Source organism: Canis lupus, chromosome 26 (genome assembly GCF_048164855.1).
Source record: "Canis lupus baileyi chromosome 26, mCanLup2.hap1, whole genome shotgun sequence".
Lineage (NCBI taxonomy): Eukaryota > Metazoa > Chordata > Mammalia > Carnivora > Canidae > Canis > Canis lupus.
Genome location: NC_132863.1, coordinates 10,990,494 through 11,009,746, shown reverse-complemented (window position 1 = coordinate 11,009,746; position 19,253 = coordinate 10,990,494). Strand labels below are relative to the sequence as shown.

The following is a 19,253-nucleotide window of genomic DNA, read 5'->3' as shown; positions in this document are numbered from 1 at the left end:
GTGGGACTCCATCCTGGGTCTCCAGGATCACACCCTGGGCTGCAGGTGGCGCTAAACCGCTGCGCCACCGGGGCTGCCCCCAGTACTGTCACATTTTCTAGTGTAACAGAACGAAGATTTTCCCCTAGGAATATTTTTTGCTTTAAAATTTGTATGAAATTTTGATATACAATTTCAGACTTCAAAATTAACATATTTTTGGTGGTTTTTTTTTTACGTGAGTGATAATTATACTAAATAATTATATGAATTAAACTAAAACCAATATGTTATTAATATTCTAGTTTACACTGGGTGAATGACCTTCCTAGAGCACTTGAACAGGTAAGAAAATGTTCAAGATTCTAATTATGGAGATGTTTTAAATATTTATGAAAGGTTAAAGAAAATAACTTGGGTAAAATAATATTGACATCACATTGATATAAGACATTTTCAGTGTGGGTCCCTTAATTGCTTATAAATTTTGTGTGGATAGGAACCTATTTGTTCATGTTTGTATCTTCCCTGCTTATAATTAGAGACTGAGGTATGTTTGTTGATTGGCATTTATCAGTGAACTGGTGAAGAGTAGATAAAAAGCATTATGTTCAGAAGAGGGAAGGAGATCACTGTGGCTTTAAGTGGGGTAGGAAAGATTCAAGAAGAGAGAATTACTTGAGCAGGGCCTTAGAGGGCAGGTCTGATATGGGGAGGGAAGGCAGAATCACAGCATAGGTGGGAGATAAAAGCCTCAGGAACATGAAGGGACAGAGAGGAAGCCTGTTTCGAGATTAGTATAATACCAGGAGGTAAGGTATTTTGGGACCAGATATAGGAAGGCTTGGGTAACAGATAAAGGAATTGAGAGTTCATTCTTTATGCAATTCAGAGCCACTGGAGAATTTTAAGGAGGAAAGTGACATGATTAAAAGACTGTAGGCGGGGTAACTACTGTATCTTAAGCACATACTAAACACATACCAATCACTGTGCCCTGTTTAATATGTTAATAACTCTGTAAGATGTCTTCATTTTGCTACTTGGAAAACTGATGCCAGAAGTTTCGGTTCAATCACAGAGACTGTTCCCATGGTCCAGGCATGAGAGAAACAAGCTAGGTGGCAGTGGCAGGAGTTAAGAGGAAGAGATAATACATTTGAGACTCTGTAAAAGAAGAATCAATAGTTCGGTGGCTGGTTAGATCTGAAGATCAAAGACCTAAAGGAGTCCACAAACTCACCCTAAAGTTTTGAGTCTGAATACCTAGGAGAATAGTTAGTAAAAGCAGGGGACAGAAAGGGAATGGAAAATGGTAATTGACAGAAAAACAGCAATTGGAGAGGGAGTGGGTTTGAGAATAAGTGTTGTGTGTGTTGGTTGTGTTGGGAGGGTGAGTTTGCCAAGAGACAAATGTCCATGGCACAGACAGATAAAAATGAGCTTAGAGTTCTGGGACAATGTCCAGGCTAAAGATAGTGATTGTAAGTCATCATTGTGAAATCCATGGGAATTGATAAGCCTGTCTGAGGTGGAAAGAAGCTGCAGAGAACTGAGGACTGGGTCTTAGGTCCCTGCTAAATTACAGTTTGGTGACAGGGAAGGAAGCAACATCAAAGAGGCAAGAAGTGGGGGAAGAAAAGCAAAGATTTTACGGTTGGCTTGCTTATATGCTGTTTTGTCCTTGCTTCATAATTAATTAAATATAAATTTTAAGATGGATACTTTGATGAGAAAAGCCTACTATGATTTGGGGTTTATTTCAGAATCTACCTTTTTCTATAATGTTTCTCATTGTTGAGAATAGTCCATCAAATCTAGTTACAGATGGTAGTTCTAAGAGAGTCAGTGAGTAATAAACATTTGTGATTCTGGAATCCATTCCAGCAATTATTTTGTTTGAATTATCAATTAAAAATTGGCTTTTGTCTTAAAACTGGAAAATAAGTTAATAACTTCTTATAGGAAACTAATGCTTGGTTAGATTAATGTGAATTATAATAATTTCTGTATAAGTTAGCTTTTTTTGCTAAAAACCAACCCCTGCTTAGTGGTTTAAAAAAACAGTTTACTTAGCTCACGATTTTGTGGATTGGGTGGGAATTTGGGTTGGCCTTAATTAGGAAATCCTTTTGGGTCTAACTTGGCTCACACATGTGTCTGTGATCTGCTGCTAGACTGTCTTGAAGCTGGCTGGTCAAGAATCACCTTAGCTGGGTGTCTGATCTCTGCTCCTCATATCTCTCATCCCTCGCCAGGTTAGCGCAGGCTTGTTCACAACACGGTGGCAGCACAGGGAATCATGTAAGGCCATTTCAAACCTTGGTGTGACATTGGCACACTGTCACTTACACTGCATTCTTTTGGCCACAGCAAGTCCTAAGGCTGTCCCAGATTCAGGGAGAGGGGAAATAGACTTCATTTTTTGAGAGAGTTGTTGCAAAGTGACATTTAAAGGGCACAGATGGAGGTTTGTGAGTTTTGTAATCTACCCACCACACTTTAAATTTTTTTCTTTCAGTATTTTTCTCATTATAGAAGTAAGTTGTATCTATTAGAAAAGTTGAAGACATATATTTCAGAGATATACTACCAATGAATTATTGTCTATCTTTATAATAATATTATACTGCAGTTCCTTTCTGATATTTGATTGCCTTACGTGTTAAATTTTCTGATTTTGACAAAAAACAAGAATGGTAATTGTAAAATATTGATTTAGACAGTATATGTTTATTCTTTTAACATTTTTTAACATAAGACTGACTAATTTTGTTGTATTTTTTTAAAATAATAAATTTATTTTTTATTGGTGTTCAATTTTGTTGTCTTGTATTTATTACAGATTCATTATGTTTTAAAACCAGATGGAGTATTTATTGGTGCAATGTTTGGAGGTGACACACTCTATGAACTTCGGTGTTCATTACAGTTAGCAGAAACAGAAAGGGAAGGAGGATTTTCTCCACACGTTTCTCCTTTCACTGCTGTCAATGACTTAGGACATCTGCTTGGGAGAGCTGGCTTTAATACACTGACTGTGGTAACTATCAAGAGAGTTGATTAATTCTCATTAACCCATTAGTCACACAGTTCTGAAACAACTTCTCATTTTAAAGGTAGAAAACTGTAGGTATTGATTGTATTATGGAAAGGTTTTTGCACTTTTTCCTCTATAAATTTAGTTTGTATAAACATATTTTGATTGATAAAGGTAGGAGCGTGAAATTTTATTGTTACCTGAATATGTAGCTGAAAAAAAACTAACCCTCACTTAACAAGGAGGTTATTTTCCAAGACCTACAACTCCAATAGAATCTTTAAATCCAGAGTTACGTGTAATAGGACAGAGCATTTCAGATGATGGGGAAAGGAGATGTTCAGGAGCATTTACAGCACTACCTCTATCACCAGCCCTCAACTGAAATAGTGCCCTATGAGGCAGAAATGAAAGTATGTGCATTTACAGTCAAGGTTAGAAAATGTAGGAAATGGGCCAAACTCCATTAGGGCTGGAGAGATCTGGAAAGAGGACCTGTAGGCTGTTTGAAGAAACATGGAGTCAGCATGGTATAGTGATGGTATGGGGCATTGGTGTCTGACAAGTATAATTTGGTTACTTACCTTGCTAGGGGAATTTGGATATTTACTTCACGTCTCTGAGCAATCATTTTTAAAAATATATATATAAAGCATATATAAAGCAAACGTTTCTCACCTTAGATGAGAAATACTAAGATAAAGGGTGTGAAGTGCCTGGACCAAGGTAGATGCTCAATAAATATTTGTTCTTGCCTTCCTCTCTCTCCCTCCTCATAGTCCTATTACTTTGTTATCCAAGGCTTCCAACAGGGAAGTCTCCGTCTGGAGAGACAGTGGTTGCTCCCTTCAAGCTCCTTTCATTAGCACAGTCATTTGAAAGGATGTTGTTATTGCCTTCAGAGATCAGTTGAGTAGACTTATTATGATTTTCCAAACCACTCAGATTTAAACATGTCTCTTTCCTAGAGGACATAAGAATTTCCTGACAAAGCTTCTCATTGATGATAGGCTTAAGATTGAAATAACTCATTTAAGGAGATTTAATGTGAACATATTTCATAAAAGCAGCCAGCCAAAAACAGATGGTCCTGTCCTTCCTTGATTTGGTAGAAAGCACAGGGAAGAGACCACAAGAGTCGCTGAAGTTGGAAAGGGTCTTCAATAAGGGAAGAGGCAGTAGGCTAGGAAATGACATCAATCCGCAATATATTTCACAGCTGTGTCTTTTGTAAACTGTAAATGGCCTGACTCAGCAGAACAACAGTCAGCTGTTGGCAGCTGAAAATGGGAAAGCTCTGCTTCACGTGAGGGTTCTGCTCTGTAATTAAAGCAAATACTGGCAAATACAGGCAATTGTACATAGAGGGATCACTGTATATTTTTCAGCTTTTTAAAATTATATAAGTAATAACACAAATATATTTTGGTTGTAAACATTAAACTGTAAAAGTTTGTTATGTCTTTAAGCCCCTAAATCTTAGCTCTCTCCTGTCAGCAACAACTCTCAAAATTTTTGGTTTTAGGACCTTGCTACACACTTAATATTATTGAGAACCTTAGAGAGCTTTTGTTATGTGGGTTTTACCTGTCAATTTTAACCAAATTAGAAATTCAAATTGAATTTTAGTATTTGTTAATACTTTTAAAACTAACAATAGTGTACAATTTATGTATTAACATAAATAATTTACTTTATTTTACTTTGTGGGGAAAGAAACTATTATCCAAAAGAAAAAAATTCAAAGAATGTCATTGCTTTACATTTTTACAAATTTCTTTAACATATGACATAATAAAAACACTAAGTTCTCATGCCTACTTCTGCAGTCATAGTCTGTTAGAATTTCACATGTCACATAACTTATGAAAAATCTATTGTACTTATGAGAGGCTGAGAAGTAAAAAAAGCCAAATAGTATCTTAGTATTATTTTAAAAATGGTTTTGACATTAGGGACCCTCAAAAGTGTGCCTTCTTGCAGTTTTCTATGGTTGTAAATTGAACTGTGTATTTTATTTTGTTTATTTATTTTTTTAAAAGATTTTATTTATTCATGAGAGGCAGAGACATAGGCAGAGGGAGAAGCAGGCTCTTTGTGGGGATCCTGGTGCAGGACTCGATCCCTGGACCAAGGTCATGCTCTGAGCCAAAGGCAGATGCTCAACCACTGAACCACCCAGGCGTCCCTGGACTGTGCATCTTAGAAAATTTTTTACTGGAGCACCTTAGTGGCTCAGTCAGTTAAGTGTTCAGCTCTTGATTTTGGCTCACGTCATAATCTCAGGATCGTGAGACCAAGCCCCACATTGGGCTTTGCGCTCAGTGTGGAGTTTGCTTGAGATTCTTACTCCTCCTCTCCCACTCGTTTGCATGCATGCTCTTCAAATAAATAAATAGATAAAATCTTTTTTAAAAGTTTTTTATGTATTTGAGAGAGAGAGTGCAAGCACAGGGACAGGGAGAAGCAGGCACCCCGCTGAGCAGGGAGGCCAACTCGAGGTTTGATCCCAGAACGTTGAGGTCATGATCTGAGCCAAAGGCAGATGCTTAACTGACTAAGCCACCCAGGCATCCCCAATAAATAAGTAAAATCTTTGGATGCCTGGGTAGCTCAGCAGTTGAGCGTCTGCCTTCAGCTTAGGGAGTGATACTGGGTCCAGGGATTGAGTCCCACATTGGGCTCTCTGTGAGGAGGCTGCTTCTCCCTCTATGTCTCTGCCTCTTTCTCTGTGTCTCATGAATAAATAAAATCTTAAAGAAAAAGTAAGTAAAATCTTAGAAAAAATTCTAAAAATTTTTAACCTATAACAGCACTTAAAATCCTATATTTCTGTTGGTTGGGAAATCTAATTTTCTATATTCTTTTCTAAAAAATGAGGCGAATAATTCAAACACTAAGATAATACAAAAAGTTTGGTGTGGAATCTTCTCTGTGGTTTACAAAAATTAGGAGAGTTGCTGATTTAATAATAAATCTATACAAATTTGTTCCTTGAGACATATACACTGTAACATACTCTGTTAACATTGTGTCATAATTCATTTTCTAAAAATCCCATCCCAAAAAGGTTATATAATCAGTTACACAGGTTTATGTTACATACAACGTTAGGCATATCATTTTTATATATGGCAGTAGATTTTTATTTTTAAAGTGAATTCAGGATTGCTTATTTACATTTATATGACTTTCATAGTGAATTATTTTCAGAGTTAGTGGACATTCTGAATAAGAGTCATTTCCTTTTAGAATATGGAGTTACCAGTCTAATAGGAGAAAATTGCAGATATGGTTCATCTTAAATTGAATAAGGACTTTGACAAAGCTATTGTATTCTTTTGATTGAGATGGAGACAGTGCTTTTAGTTTCACTCAAAGATTGTTTTCAAAGGATACTGCTTAATGGTAGGTATCAGGATGGAAGAAATTTTGTTTTTAATCTTAGTTACAATCTTTTTTCAAAAATACTTCCCTAAGGTAGAAAAATGCAGAGATGGTCTTATTAAGAAGTGCATATGTAGGGGATCCCTCGGTGGCTCAGCGGTTTAGCGTCTGCCTTTGGCCCAGGGCATGATCCTGAAGTCCCGGGATCGAGTCCCACGTCGGGCTCCTGGCATGGAGCCTGCTTCTCCCTCCTCCCGTGTCTCTGCCTCTCTCTCTCTCTCTCTGTCTATCATAAATAAATAAAATAAATAAATATTTAAAAAAAAGAAGTGCACATATAATACAGTTATGCATTTGTTAATAAGAAAAAGGAAATTTAAAAAATGTATAGAGGGGATCCCTGGGTGGCTCAGCGGTTTGGCACCTGCCTTTGGCCCAGAGCGCAATCCTGGAGTCCCAGGATCGAGTTCTGCGTCAGGCTCCTGGCATGGAGCCTGCTTCTCTCTCTGCCTGTGTCTCTGCCTCTCTCTCTCTCTCTCTATGTCTATCATGAATAAATAAATACATCTTAAAAAAAGGTAAATGTATAGATAGGAGTTATCTCCTATCTATAACAGAGCAGGTCTAAAGTGAAAAGAAGTCTCTTCCTCTTGACTTCTAATACCTAGTCCCTCTCTGCAGAGATGACCTTTCAGAACAATTTTTCATCGTAGACCACAATACAATTATATCATTTAAACCTACATATGCAATAATATATACACTCTTGCTTTTTTATTCTTGTAAGCATTTTCAGGATTTTTTTAGTTAATAACATATCTTGAAGATCGTCCCCTCCACCTATCTACCAGATTTTCTAACAATTGTTTAGTATTTCATTAAATAGGTATGTTTTATTTAACCAATTCTCTTTTATTTATTTTTAAATTTTTTTTATTTTTAATTTTTATTTATTTATGATAGTCACACAGGGAGAGAGAGAGAGGCAGAGACATAGGCAGAGGGAGAAGCAGGCTCCATGCACCGGGAGCCTGACGTGGGATTCGATCCTGGGTCTCCAGGATCGCGCCCTGGGCCAAAGGCAGGCGCCAAACCGCTGCGCCACCCAGGGATCCCTAACCAATTCTCTTTTAATGGACATTTAGATTGTTTACAGTTAGTTTTTGGGGTTCTTTTTTGTTATTTTGTTGCTATTTCAAACAATGCTGCAGTGAATTTCCTTTCACATAAATATTGGCATATTTGTCAAGTCCATTTCTAGCAGTGGAATTGCTGGGTTAAAAAATCTGTACATTGAAATTTTGACAGGGTCAGATGGCTTTCCAAACATAGCATCAGTTTATATGCCCCATTAACAATGTATGTGAACTCTTGCCTGTACTTGGTTTTGTATCTCTAAGGTTAAAGAAAAAGTGGTCATTTTGTTTTGCATTTCTCTGAGAATTAGAATGGATATTTTTGATAAGTTTTTTCGGCTTTGTACTATATTCTGTTCAACATTAAAGTCCAAAATTGGGAAAAATACTGAGCATATTAAATAAAGTTACAAAAAACAGAAAGATAGGGTACCTGGATGGCTCAGTTGGTAAAGCGTCCACCTTTGGCTCAGGTCGTAATCCCAGAGTCTTGGGAGCCCCATGTCCTCAGCAGGGAATCTGCTTCTCTCTCTCTCTCTCTCTCCCCCCGTTCACTCTGTCTCTCAAATAAATAAATACAGTCTTTAAAAATAAAACACAAAAAGACCTAGACATTTCAAAAGTGGTTAGTGCAAATAAGATGGAGTTTGAGATACATGCAGCATTTTGATATCATACTTAGGGGGAAGTATATGTGTCCTGTATTTGGGGGCTAATTCCCAATGTAGACAAACTCCTACATCTTCATGCTTAACACAGCTTCATCACATCACAGCCTCATGCTGTAGGCAGCTGACCTCCATCCCATAGTTGTGCCACCTCACCCTTGAATCTTCTGAGATTACTACAGCAAAAGGAGTGGCTTGGAAAAGGCTCACTAGCTCTTTATTACCTTGCTCTCTCCTTTCCTTTGGCCAGAAGAAATACCTTTCAGAGGCTTGGAAAATATCAAGGAGCACCCAGATATTGGGGGAGCATCAGTAGTTTCTGCCACTATACCAACAGTAGACTCTTGTATCAGGCTTCAAAAACAATGGAACATAACTACCCAGAAGTCCATTTGAGAAATAAAGTATGTGCCTTCAGTGTGCCTGTCCTCCAAGTGAGCCAGTGTAATATGGCTGCATTACTAGAAGCAGATTGAGATTGGGAGATTACCTTATTTGGCTTGATTCTGGGTACCACTTTTTTGTTGTTGTTTTTTAAAGATTTTTAGACAGCAGGGAGAAAGAAAATCCCAAGTTGAGCAGGAGCCCAACGTGGGGCTGAGTTGCACGACCCAGAGATCACGACCTGAGCCGAAACCAAGATTTGGACACTTAATGACTGCTCCACCCAGGTGCCCCTGGGTGTCACATTTTAAGAGATTGATACTGACAAGGTACAGAGTAATGCAGTAAGGATGTGTAAGGATCTATAAGTCTATGAATTTTGTCCAGTAAACTAACCCTTCCATCTAAAAACTTAGTATTCTAGAAGAATTTAAAGACTTGAAGAAGAGGGTGACACAGATACAAAATAGATGACTTCTGTGTTTTTCCCAAGGAGAAAACTAGAACTGGGTTAATGGAGTTTTAGGGAGATTTTTCTTTAGAATAGTGAATATTTAACAGTTTGACATTTCTCATGTATCAAGCAAAACCAGATGACATCTGTGAAGAATATTATAGAGAAGATTCCTATTTGTCATGAGAAATTGGTCTGGGTAATCTCTGGCCTGTTTTCAAATCGGAGTTTTTTTATGATGAATGTCAAATGAATACTCCTTTCTCTTTTTAAATAGGATACTGATGAAATTCAAGTTAATTATCCTGGGATGTTTGAATTGATGGAAGATTTGCAAGGTAAGGCACTTTAAAGAATGTTTATTCTCCATTTGAAAGTCATATTTTGAGAGCAGACTCTATGGCAGATACTGGAGCTAAGCACTAAGAGATACATTGGTGAGGAGAAAACAGACTGTCTTTATGGAGCTTATAAAATGGGTGAGGTAGACACCACACAGCTGCCCTAAAGAGAAAAGTTAAATTAGAATCACGGTAAGTGCTACAAAGTGGAGGTGCATGGTGCTATGACCACCTATAAAAAGATGGTGGTACTTTCTTGAAGGGTGCATCTGGGGCTGGTAAGGCACATCAGTGACTCTCTAGCAACAGTTGGTGGCTCAGGTCCAGGCGCAAGAAAACAGGTAGTTGGGTTAGTGTAGGAATGGGGTTTGTTAAAAGGGTAAGTCCTGGTTAGAGAGAGTCCGCGAAGTCTTTGTCTGAGGAAGTGCTGATTGTGCTCTGATAAATGAAGATGAGTTAACTTGGTGAAGAAGGGAGGGAAGTGAGTCACAGGCAGGGAGAATAGCATGTGCAAAGACTGGCAGGAAAACGCATGACAAGTACTAAAAGCAGGCATTTTGGCTAGAGTAGAGAGAAATAATGAAATTGATGAGTAAATGGAGACCCTGCAGTCCCTGTTGAGCTTGTCTTTATCTTAAAACCCCTTTGAGGCATTTTAACAAAGGGGGTGGGGAGTTATGATTTCAAATTTGCATTTTGGAAAAAATGGATTGGCAGATCAACTAGTAGGGAGACTCATTGATTTAAAGCTTATTGAGAGATGATGGTGGCTTGGACTAAGGTGGTGGCAATGGAGATTGAAAGAAGTGAATGGATTCTAGAGATAATTAGAATATAAATTTGACAATCCTTGCTGATGAGTTACATGTGGATGAGTAAAGAGAGCTATTTCAAACAACTCCAAAATTTCTGGCTCACATAACCAGATAGCCTGTGCCCCTTCATTAACAGAGAAAACAGTAGAAGACGACCAAGTATGGGCAGGGACACCTCTTGAGTTCACATGTGGATATTTTGGGTTTGAAGTGCTTGTGAAATGTCTAAGAGGAGATGTCAAGTACATGGTTGGGTGTGTGAGTATGCCATTTAGAGGAGGCGATTGCCTGGTTAAGATATCATGAGTCATTTGTGAATTGGTATTTGAAGCAATTGCCTGGAATGAGAGTGTGAAGTGAGAAGAGAAGACAGATACTGGGCCTTTAGGAACCTAATATACAGTGACTGTATAAAAGAAGGACATATCTGGATGTATTACAGATGTGATGGCAGAGGCGGAGTATTGCAGAACTATTAGTGGTGGGGAGGCTAAAAAATCTTAGAGATCGTGGTACTAGTAATTATTAACATTGCAGTCACCTGGGGGTGGTGACAGGACTTGGCTACAAATGGACACTGAATCAGGTGCCAACTGTCCGATGAATGAGGAAAGAGACTAGGAGCCTGATATCTATGTGTCTGACTGCAAGCAGGAGTGGGAGAGGGTGATGACCAAATATTGTGGTTCTTAGCAGGACAAGGATTTTTAAAAAGTTAGAGAAAAAATGGCCTGGAAGAGGCTTTGAGGAGCAATAGGGATATAAACCCTACGTCCCAATTTTGAAAGAGGGAACGTACACAGATATGCACATCTGTTGCAGAGGGGGCTACTGGAGAAGTGATTTTCTCCAAGGAGAGCTTCTTTTTTTTTTTTTTTTTAATAATACATTTATTTTTTATTGGTGTTCACTTTACCAACATACAGAATAACACCCAGTGCTCATCCCGTCAAGTGCCCCCCTCAGTGCCCGTCACCCATTCACCCCCAACCCCTGCCCTCCTCCCCTTCCATCACCCCTAGTTCGTTTCCCAGAGTTAGGAGTCTTTATGTTCTGTCTCCCTTTCTGATATTTCCCACACATTTCTTCTCCCTTCCCTTATATTCCCTTCCACTATTATTTATATTCCCCAAATGAATGAGAACATACAATGTTTGTCCTTCTCCAATTGACTTAATCACTCAGCATAATACCTTCCAGTTCCATCCACGTTGAAGCAAACGGTGGGTATTTGTCGTTTCTAATGGCTGAGGAATATTCCATTGTATACATAAACCACATCTTCTTTATCCATTCATCTTTCGATGGACACCGAGGCTCCTTCCACAGTTTGGCTATTGTGGACATTGCTGCTAGAAACATCGGGGTGCAGGTATCCTGGCGTTTCATTGCATCTGAATCTTCGGGGTAAATCCCCAACAGTGCAATTGCTGGGTCATAGGGCAGGTCTATTTTTAACTCTCTGAGGAACCTCCACACAGTTTTCCAGAGTGGCTGCACCAGTTCACATTCCCACCAACAGTGTAAGAGGGTTCCCTTTTCTCCACATCCTCTCCAACATTTGTTGTTTCCTGTCTTGTTAATTTTCCCCATTCTCACTGGTGTGAGGTGGTATCTCATTGTGGTTTTGATTTGTATTTCCCTGATGGCAAGTGATGCAGAGCATTTTCTCATGGGCGTGTTGGCCATGTCTGTGTCTTCCTCTGTGAGATTTCTCTTCATGTCTTTTGCCCATTTCATGATTGGATTGTTTGTTTCTTTGGTGTTGAGTTTAATAAGTTCTTTATAGATCTTGGATACTAGCCCTTTATCTGATACGTCGTTTGCAAATATCTTCTCCCATTCTGTAGGTTGTCTTTTAGTTTTGTTGACTGTATCCTTTGCTGTGCAAAAGCTTCTTATCTTGATGAAGTCCCAATAGTTCATTTTTGCTTTTGTTTCTTTTGCCTTCGCGGATGTATCTTGCAAGAAGTTACTGTGGCTGAGTTCAAAAAGGGTGTTGTCTGTGTTCTCCTCTAGGATTTTGATGGACTCTTGTCTCACATTTAGATCTTTCATCCATTTTGAGTTTATCTTTGTGTATGGTGCAAGAGAGTGGTCTAGTGTCATTCTTCTGCATGTGGATGTCCAATTTTCCCAGCACCATTTATTGAAGACACTGTATTTCTTCCAGTGGATAGTCTTTCCTCCTTTATCGAATAATAGTTGACCATAAAGTTCAGGGTCCACTTCTGGGTTCTTTATTCTGTACCATTGATCTATGTGTCTGTTTTTGTGCCAGTACCACACTGTCTTGATGACCACAGCTTTGTAGTACAACCTGAAATCTGGCATTGTGATGCCCCCAGATATGGTTTTCTTTTTTAAAATTCCCCTGGCTATTCAAGGTTTTTTTCTGATTCCACACAAATCTTAAAATAATTTGTTCTAACTCTCTGAAGAAAGTCCATGGTATTTTGATAGGGATTGCATTAAACGTATAAATTGCCCTGGGTAACATTGACATTTTCACAATATTAATTCTGCCAATCCATGAGCATGGAATATTTTTCCATCTCTTTGTATCTTCCTCAATTTCTTTCAGAAGTGTTCTATAGTTTTTAGGGTATAGATCCTTTACCTCTTTGGTTAGGTTTATTCCTAGATATCTTATGCTTTTGGGTGCAATTGTAAATGGGACTGACTCCTTAATTTCTCTTTCTTCAGTCTCATTGCTAGTGTATAGAAATGCCACTGACTTCTGGACATTGATTTTGTATCCTGCCACGCTACCGAATTGCTGTATGAGTTCTAGCAATCTTGGGGTGGAGGCTTTTGGGTTTTCTATGTAGAGTATCATGTCATCGGCGAAGAGGGAGAGTTTGACTTCTTTGCCAATTTGAATGCCTTTCATGTCTTTTTGTTGTCTGATTGCTGAGGCTAGGACTTCCAGTACTATGTTGAATAGCAGTGGTGAGAGTGGACATCCCTGTCTTGTTCCTGATCTTAGGGGAAATGCTCCCAGTGCTTCCCCATTGAGAATGATATTTGCTGTGGGCTTTTCATAGATGGCTTTTAAGATGTCGAGGAATGTTCCCTCTATCTCTACACTCTGAAGTGTTTTGATCAGGAATGGATGCTGTATTTTGTCAAATGCTTTCTCTGCATCTAATGAGAGGATCATATGGTTCTTGGTTTTTCTCTTGCTGATATGATGAATCACATTGATTGTTTTACGGCTGTTGAACCAGCCTTGTGTCCCAGGGATAAATCCTACTTGGTCATGGTGAATAACATTCTTAATGTACTGTTGGATCCTATTGGCTAGTATCTTGTTGAGAATTTTTGCATCCATGTTCATCAGGGATATTGGTCTGTAATTCTCCTTTTTGGTGGGGTCTTTGTCTGGTTTTGGAATTAAGGTGATGCTGGCCTCATCGAACGAATTTGGAAGTACTCCATCTCTTTCTATCTTTCCAAACAGCTTTAGGAGAATAGGTATGGTTTCTTCTTTATTTAAAAATTTTTTTTTTTTTAATTTTTATTTATTTGTGATAGTCACAGAGGGAGAGAGAGAGGCAGAGACACAGGCAGAGTGAGAAGCAGGCTCCATGCACCGGGAGCCCAACGTGGGATTCGATCCCGGGTCTCCAGGATCGCGCCCTGGGCCAAAGGCAGGTGCCAAACCGCTGCGCCACCCAGGGATCCCTGGTTTCTTCTTTAAACGTTTGATAGAATTCCCCTGGGAAGCTATCTGGCCCTCGACTCTTGAGTCTTGGGAGGTTTTTGATGACTGCTTCAATTTCCTCCCTGGTTATTGGCCTGTTCAGGTTTTCTATTTCTTCCTGTTCCAGTTTTGGTAGTTTGTGGCTTTCCAGGAATGCGTCCATTTCTTCTAGATTGCCTAATTTATTGGCGTATAGCTGTTCATAATATGTTTTTAAAATTGTTTGTATTTTCTTGGTGTTGGTAGTGATCTTTCCTTTCTCATTCATGATTTTATTAATTTGAGTCTTCTCTCTCTTCTTTTTAATAAGGCTGGCTAATGGTTTATCTATCTTATTAATTCTTTCAAAGAACCAACTCCTGGTTCTGTTGATCTGTTCCACAGTTCTTCTGGTCTCAATTTTGTTGAGTTCTGCTTGAATCTTAATTAACTCTCTTCTTCTGCTGCGTGTAGGATCTATCTGCTGTTTTTTCTCTAGCTCCTTTATGTGTAAGGTTAGCTTTTGTATTTGAGTTCTTTCCAGGTTTTTTTTTTTTTTTTTTAATTTTTATTTATTTGTGATAGTCACAGAGAGAGAGAGAGAATGAGGCAGAGACACAGGCAGAGGGAGAAGCAGGCTCCATGCACCGGGAGCCTGATGTGGGATTCGATCCCGGGTCTCCAGGATCGCGCCCTGGGCCAAAGGCAGGCGCCAAACCGCTGCGCCACCCAGGGATCCCTCTTTCCAGGTTTTGAATGGATGTTTGTATTGCGATGTATTTCCCCCTTAGGACTGCTTTTGCTGCATCCCAAAGATTTTGAACGGTTGTATCTTCATTCTCATTAGTTTCCATGAATCTTTTTAATTCTTCCTTAATTTCCTGGTTGACCCTTTCATCTTTTAGCAGGATGGTCCTTAACCTCCACGTGTTTGAGGTCCTTCCAAACTTCTTGTTGTGATTTAGTTCTAATTTCAAGGTATTATGGTCTGAGAATATGCAGGGGACGATCCCAATCTTTTGGTATCGGTTCAGACCCGATTTGTGACCCAGTGTGTGGTCTATTCTGGAGAAAGTTCCATGTGCACTTGAGAAGAATGTGTATTCAGTTGAGTTTGGATGTAAAGTTCTGTAGATATCTGTGAAATCCATCTGGTCCAGTGTATCATGTATCATTTAAAGCTCTCGTTTCTTTGGATATGTTGTGCTTAGAAGACCTATCGAGTATAGAAGGAGGTAGATTGAAGTCACCAAGTATAAGTGTATTATTCTCTAAGTACTTCTTCACTTTGGTTATTAATTGATTTAAATATTTGGGAGCTCCCACATTCGGTGCATATATATTGAGGATTGTTAAGTCCTGTTGTTGGATAGATCCTTTAAGTATGAGATAGTGTCCCTCTTCATCTCTCACTACAGTCTTCGGGGTAAATTTTAGTTTATCTGATATAAGGATGGATACCCCTGCTATCTTTTGAGGACCATTTGAATGGTAAATGGTTCTCCAACCTTTATTTTCAGGCTGTAGGTGTCCTTCTGTCTAAAATGAGTCTCTTGTAGACAGCAAATAGATGGGTCCTGCTTTTTTATCCAGTCTGAAACCCTGCACCTTTTGATGGGGTCATTAAGCCCGTTCACGTTCAGAGTTACTATTGAAAGGTATGAGTTTAGTGTCATCATGATATCTATTCAGTCCTTGTTTTTGTGGATTGTTCCACTGAACTTCTTCTTAAAAGGAGAATTTTAAGAGTCCCCCTTAAAATTTCTTGCAGAGCTGGTTTGGAGGTCACATATACTTTCAGTTCCAGGCCTGTCTTGGAAGCTCTTTATCTCTCCTTCCATTTTGAATGAGAGCCTTGCTGGATAAAGTATTCTTGGTTGCATGTTCTTCTCATTTAAAACCCTGAATATATCCTGCCAGCCCTTTCTGGCCTGCCAGGTCTCTGTGGAGAGGTCTGCTGTTACCCTAATACTCCTCCCCATAAAGGTCAGGGATTTCTTGTCTCTTGCTGCTTTAAGGATCTTCTCTTTATCTTCGGAATTTGCAAGCTTAACTATTAGGTGTCGAGGTGTTGAACGGTTTTTATTGATTTTAGGGGGGGATCTCTCTATTTCCTGGATCTGAATGCCTGTTTCCCTTCCCAGATTAGGAAAGTTTTCAGCTATGATTTGTTCAAATACACATTCTGGCCCTCTGTCCCTTTCGGCGCCCTCAGGAACCCCAATTAAACGTCGGTTTTTCTTCCTCAGGCTGTCGTTTATTTCCCTTAATCTATCCTCATGATCTTTTAATTGTTTGTCTCTTTTTTCCTCAGTTTCCCTCTTTGCCATCAACTTGTCTTCTATGTCACTCACTCGTTCTTCCACCTCATTAACCCTCGTCGTTAGGACTTCTAGTTTGGATTGCATCTCATTCAATTGATTTTTAATTTCTGCCTGATTGGATCTAAATTCTGTAGTCATGAAGTCTCTTGAGTCCTTTATGCTTTTTTCTAGAGCCACCAGTAGCTGTATAATAGTGCTTCTGAATTGGCTTTCTGACATTGAATTGTAATCCAGATGGGGATTCCCTCTCTCTGTGGGAGAGAGGACTGTTTCTGATTCTTTCTTTTGAGGTGAGGTTTTCCTTCTAGTCATTTTGCTCAGTGCAGAGTGGTCAAAAACAAATTGTATTGGGAAAAGGAGAAAAAGAGAGGAGAGAAAGAAGGAAAGAAAAGAGAAAAAAAAGAAAAAAGGAAGAAAAAAGAAAAAGAGACAGAAAAGGGAAAAAAAAAAGGTGGGGGAAGCAAACAAATCAAAAAGCAAAACAAACAAACAAACAAAAAAACCCAGGGTATATCTTCTGATTCTGTGTACTTTAAGTCCCTTGACTTACCCTGGAACTTGTCCGTCCAGCTGGTCTTCTGGGGGAGGGGCCTGTTGTGCTGATTTTCAGGTGTTAGCACTTGGGGGAGCTGCTCTGCCCCCTGCCTGGTGCAGGGCTCAGTGGGGGTTGTTTACCCCGTGAGGCCGCAGGAGGAACAACCGCAGTGGCCGGGCCAGCCCTGGAGCCCTGACTTCAGCCCCCGCAGTAACTACCGAGCTCTCCCTTTGCAGGGCCTGGAGGCTCCGGGGCGGGGCCGCTGATCTGCTCAGCTCGGGGCAGGAGCGTCCTTGCGGTCCTGGGCCCTCCCGGCCTCTGCCTGTCCCGGGGGGAGGCCGGATTCTGGGCTGTGGCCCCGGTGCCCAGGGTTCCCGGGCCTGCGCTGTTGGATTCGAGCTCCCGCCCCGCAGCCCCCTCCGCGGAGCTGCTCCCGCCCCGCAGCCCCCTCCGCCGAGCTGCCGCCCGAGCCCCGCCGAGCTGCTCCCGGAGCCGCGCAGCCCCCTCCGCGGAGCCGCCGCCCGAGCCTCTCCCGAGCTGTTCCGGGTCCAGCCCTGCGCGCTGCAGCCCTTAGGGAGCTCGGCGCATCTCCCGGGGCGCAGGTGTCTGTTAGTGTCCCCGGGAGCCCGAGGGCATCCCCGCCCTCCTGGGTCCTGCTCCACCTCCCTGTGAGCCCCTTTCCGCCCGGGAAGGCCGGTGCAGCTCCTGCTTCTCCGGGACTGGGCTCTCCTGTCCTGGGGACACTCGCCCCGGCCTCAGCCCGGCTCCTCGCGGGGCCCCTCCCCCTCGGAGGCCTTTTGTTTCTTTAATTCTTTTTCCTCCGTCTTCCTACCTTGATAGAAGCGCGAACTCTTCTCACTGTAGCAGTCCAGCTGTTCTCTCTTTAAATCTCAGGCCGAATTCAGAGATTTTCAGGATGATTTGAAGGTTATCTAGGTAATTTGGTGGAGACAGGTGATTGGGGACCCTACTCTTCCACCATCTTGCCCCTCCCTCCTCCAAGGAGAGCTTCCATTTGCCTAAGAAATGAGCTTTGACTTTTTATTACACAAATGGCATGGGCAGTTTTGATGAATGAGGAAAGCTAAAAGTGATTAAAGATGTGTTCTTTGAAATAAGAACTGTGCTTATTTAGGAGAACCTTAATCTGGATACTGAAAAATGATAAGATGATTAAGCAAGAGATTTATAAGACTAAATAGCTTGCAGTTGTTTACAGATTTATAGTTTTTCTTTTTTTTTTTTTTTAAGAGATCTTATTTATTTATTCATGATAGAGAGAGAGGCAGAGACACAGGCAGAGGGAGAAGCAGGCTCCATACTGGGAGCCCGACGTGGGACTCGATCCCCAGACTCCAGGGTCAGGCACAGGGGCGGAAGGCAGGCGCTAAACTGCTGAGCCACCCAGGGATCCCCAAGATTTATAGTTTTTCTTAAACGCAGTTGCGGTTGCTTCTCTCAGTAGTCCTCTGGTAACACTTTATCTCTGTATTACAAGTGAGGCGTATTAGATCCACTAATATAAAGGGAACACTTGCCTGTTAGTGGCAGAATTAGGTGCCAAACTCTTGCCTTCTTGACTCCTGCCCTGGCATTCTTTTACCTGACTCTACTTCTTTTGGCTGCCCATTTATAAAAGACTATTTTACCTATCATCCAGCTTCCTCTGAGAATGGTACTTCTGTTGGCTTTACAAGGAGAAAGATATGTAGCCAAAAACTTACTATTATAGTCACTTTTCATTCATTATAATTTAATACAGGGATTGGTAGCCAATAGCATGCATGCTTGAGATGACAGGGGATCAATGATAAATCACACATCTCTCCAAGTACCACCCCAAACACTTGGTTCCCCAGGACATAATTAATCATGGAGCCCCTTCATCCGAAGACTTGAGAGGTGGTTGTGGGCGATGATGTATCATTCAGACTCTAATGATAAAAATACTTCTCAAATGCAGCATTTATGATTCATTTCAAGAGAGAAGCAAGAAAGAGACTAGAAATTAGATATATCAGTTGGAAAAGGTAGTACTGCCCTCTAATTAAAAATACAGAACTTGGGACGGCTGGGTGGCTCAGTGGTTGAGCATCTGCCTTTGGCTCTGGGTGTGAGCCCATGGTCCGGGATCAAATTCCACATCAGGCTCTTTGTGGGGAGCCTGCTTCTGCCTCTGTTTCTCCCTCTGCCTGTGTCTCTGCCTCTCTCTCTATGAATGAATAAATTAAAAAAAAAAATCTTTTAAAAAATAATTTAAAAAATGCAGAACTTACTCTGTGTCAGGTGCAATTCTGTGACATTTTCTGATATCCTAATTTTACCTATGAACAAATTGAGACATTGAGAAGTTAAGTATCTTGTCTTTGCTCACACTGGATCTGGAATTAGGATTTGAATCCAAAGTCCAGTACTGCTTACTTGATCTCTGTGCATTCTTGTTTTCATTAAAGTTAGCATAGTAAAATGCTCTAATCTTAACTGTATAGTTGCTGGTATTTTTAA

General features: G+C 40.4%; 1 protein-coding gene and 1 long non-coding RNA gene across 8 annotated transcripts in view; one reads left to right on the top strand and one right to left on the bottom strand.

The window, feature by feature from the left end:
- NDUFAF5 (NADH:ubiquinone oxidoreductase complex assembly factor 5) overlaps positions 1–19,253 on the top strand; it is a 63,195-nt gene that overhangs the window by 12,552 nt on the left and 31,390 nt on the right. For 6 of the 7 annotated variants that reach the window (XR_012018212.1, XR_012018210.1, XR_012018211.1 and 3 more), the window contains exons 6-8: positions 285–324; positions 2,825–3,022; positions 9,326–9,386. Coding sequence is in view for 4 of the 7 variants with exons in the window: in XM_072800042.1 (XP_072656143.1) it covers positions 285–324; positions 2,825–3,022; positions 9,326–9,386 (299 nt within the window). In the remaining 3 variants the exon portion in view is untranslated. The remainder of the gene's footprint in view (positions 1–284; positions 325–2,824; positions 3,023–9,325; positions 9,387–19,253) is intronic. The other variant, XM_072800039.1, reaches the window with a different exon arrangement.
- On the bottom strand, positions 6,142–17,730 carry LOC140618059 (uncharacterized). Its single transcript, XR_012018232.1, has 3 exons — positions 17,581–17,730; positions 7,976–8,098; positions 6,142–6,688 (listed from the first exon to the last, which is right to left on the bottom strand). It is a non-coding gene; the product is annotated as an uncharacterized lncRNA (long non-coding RNA).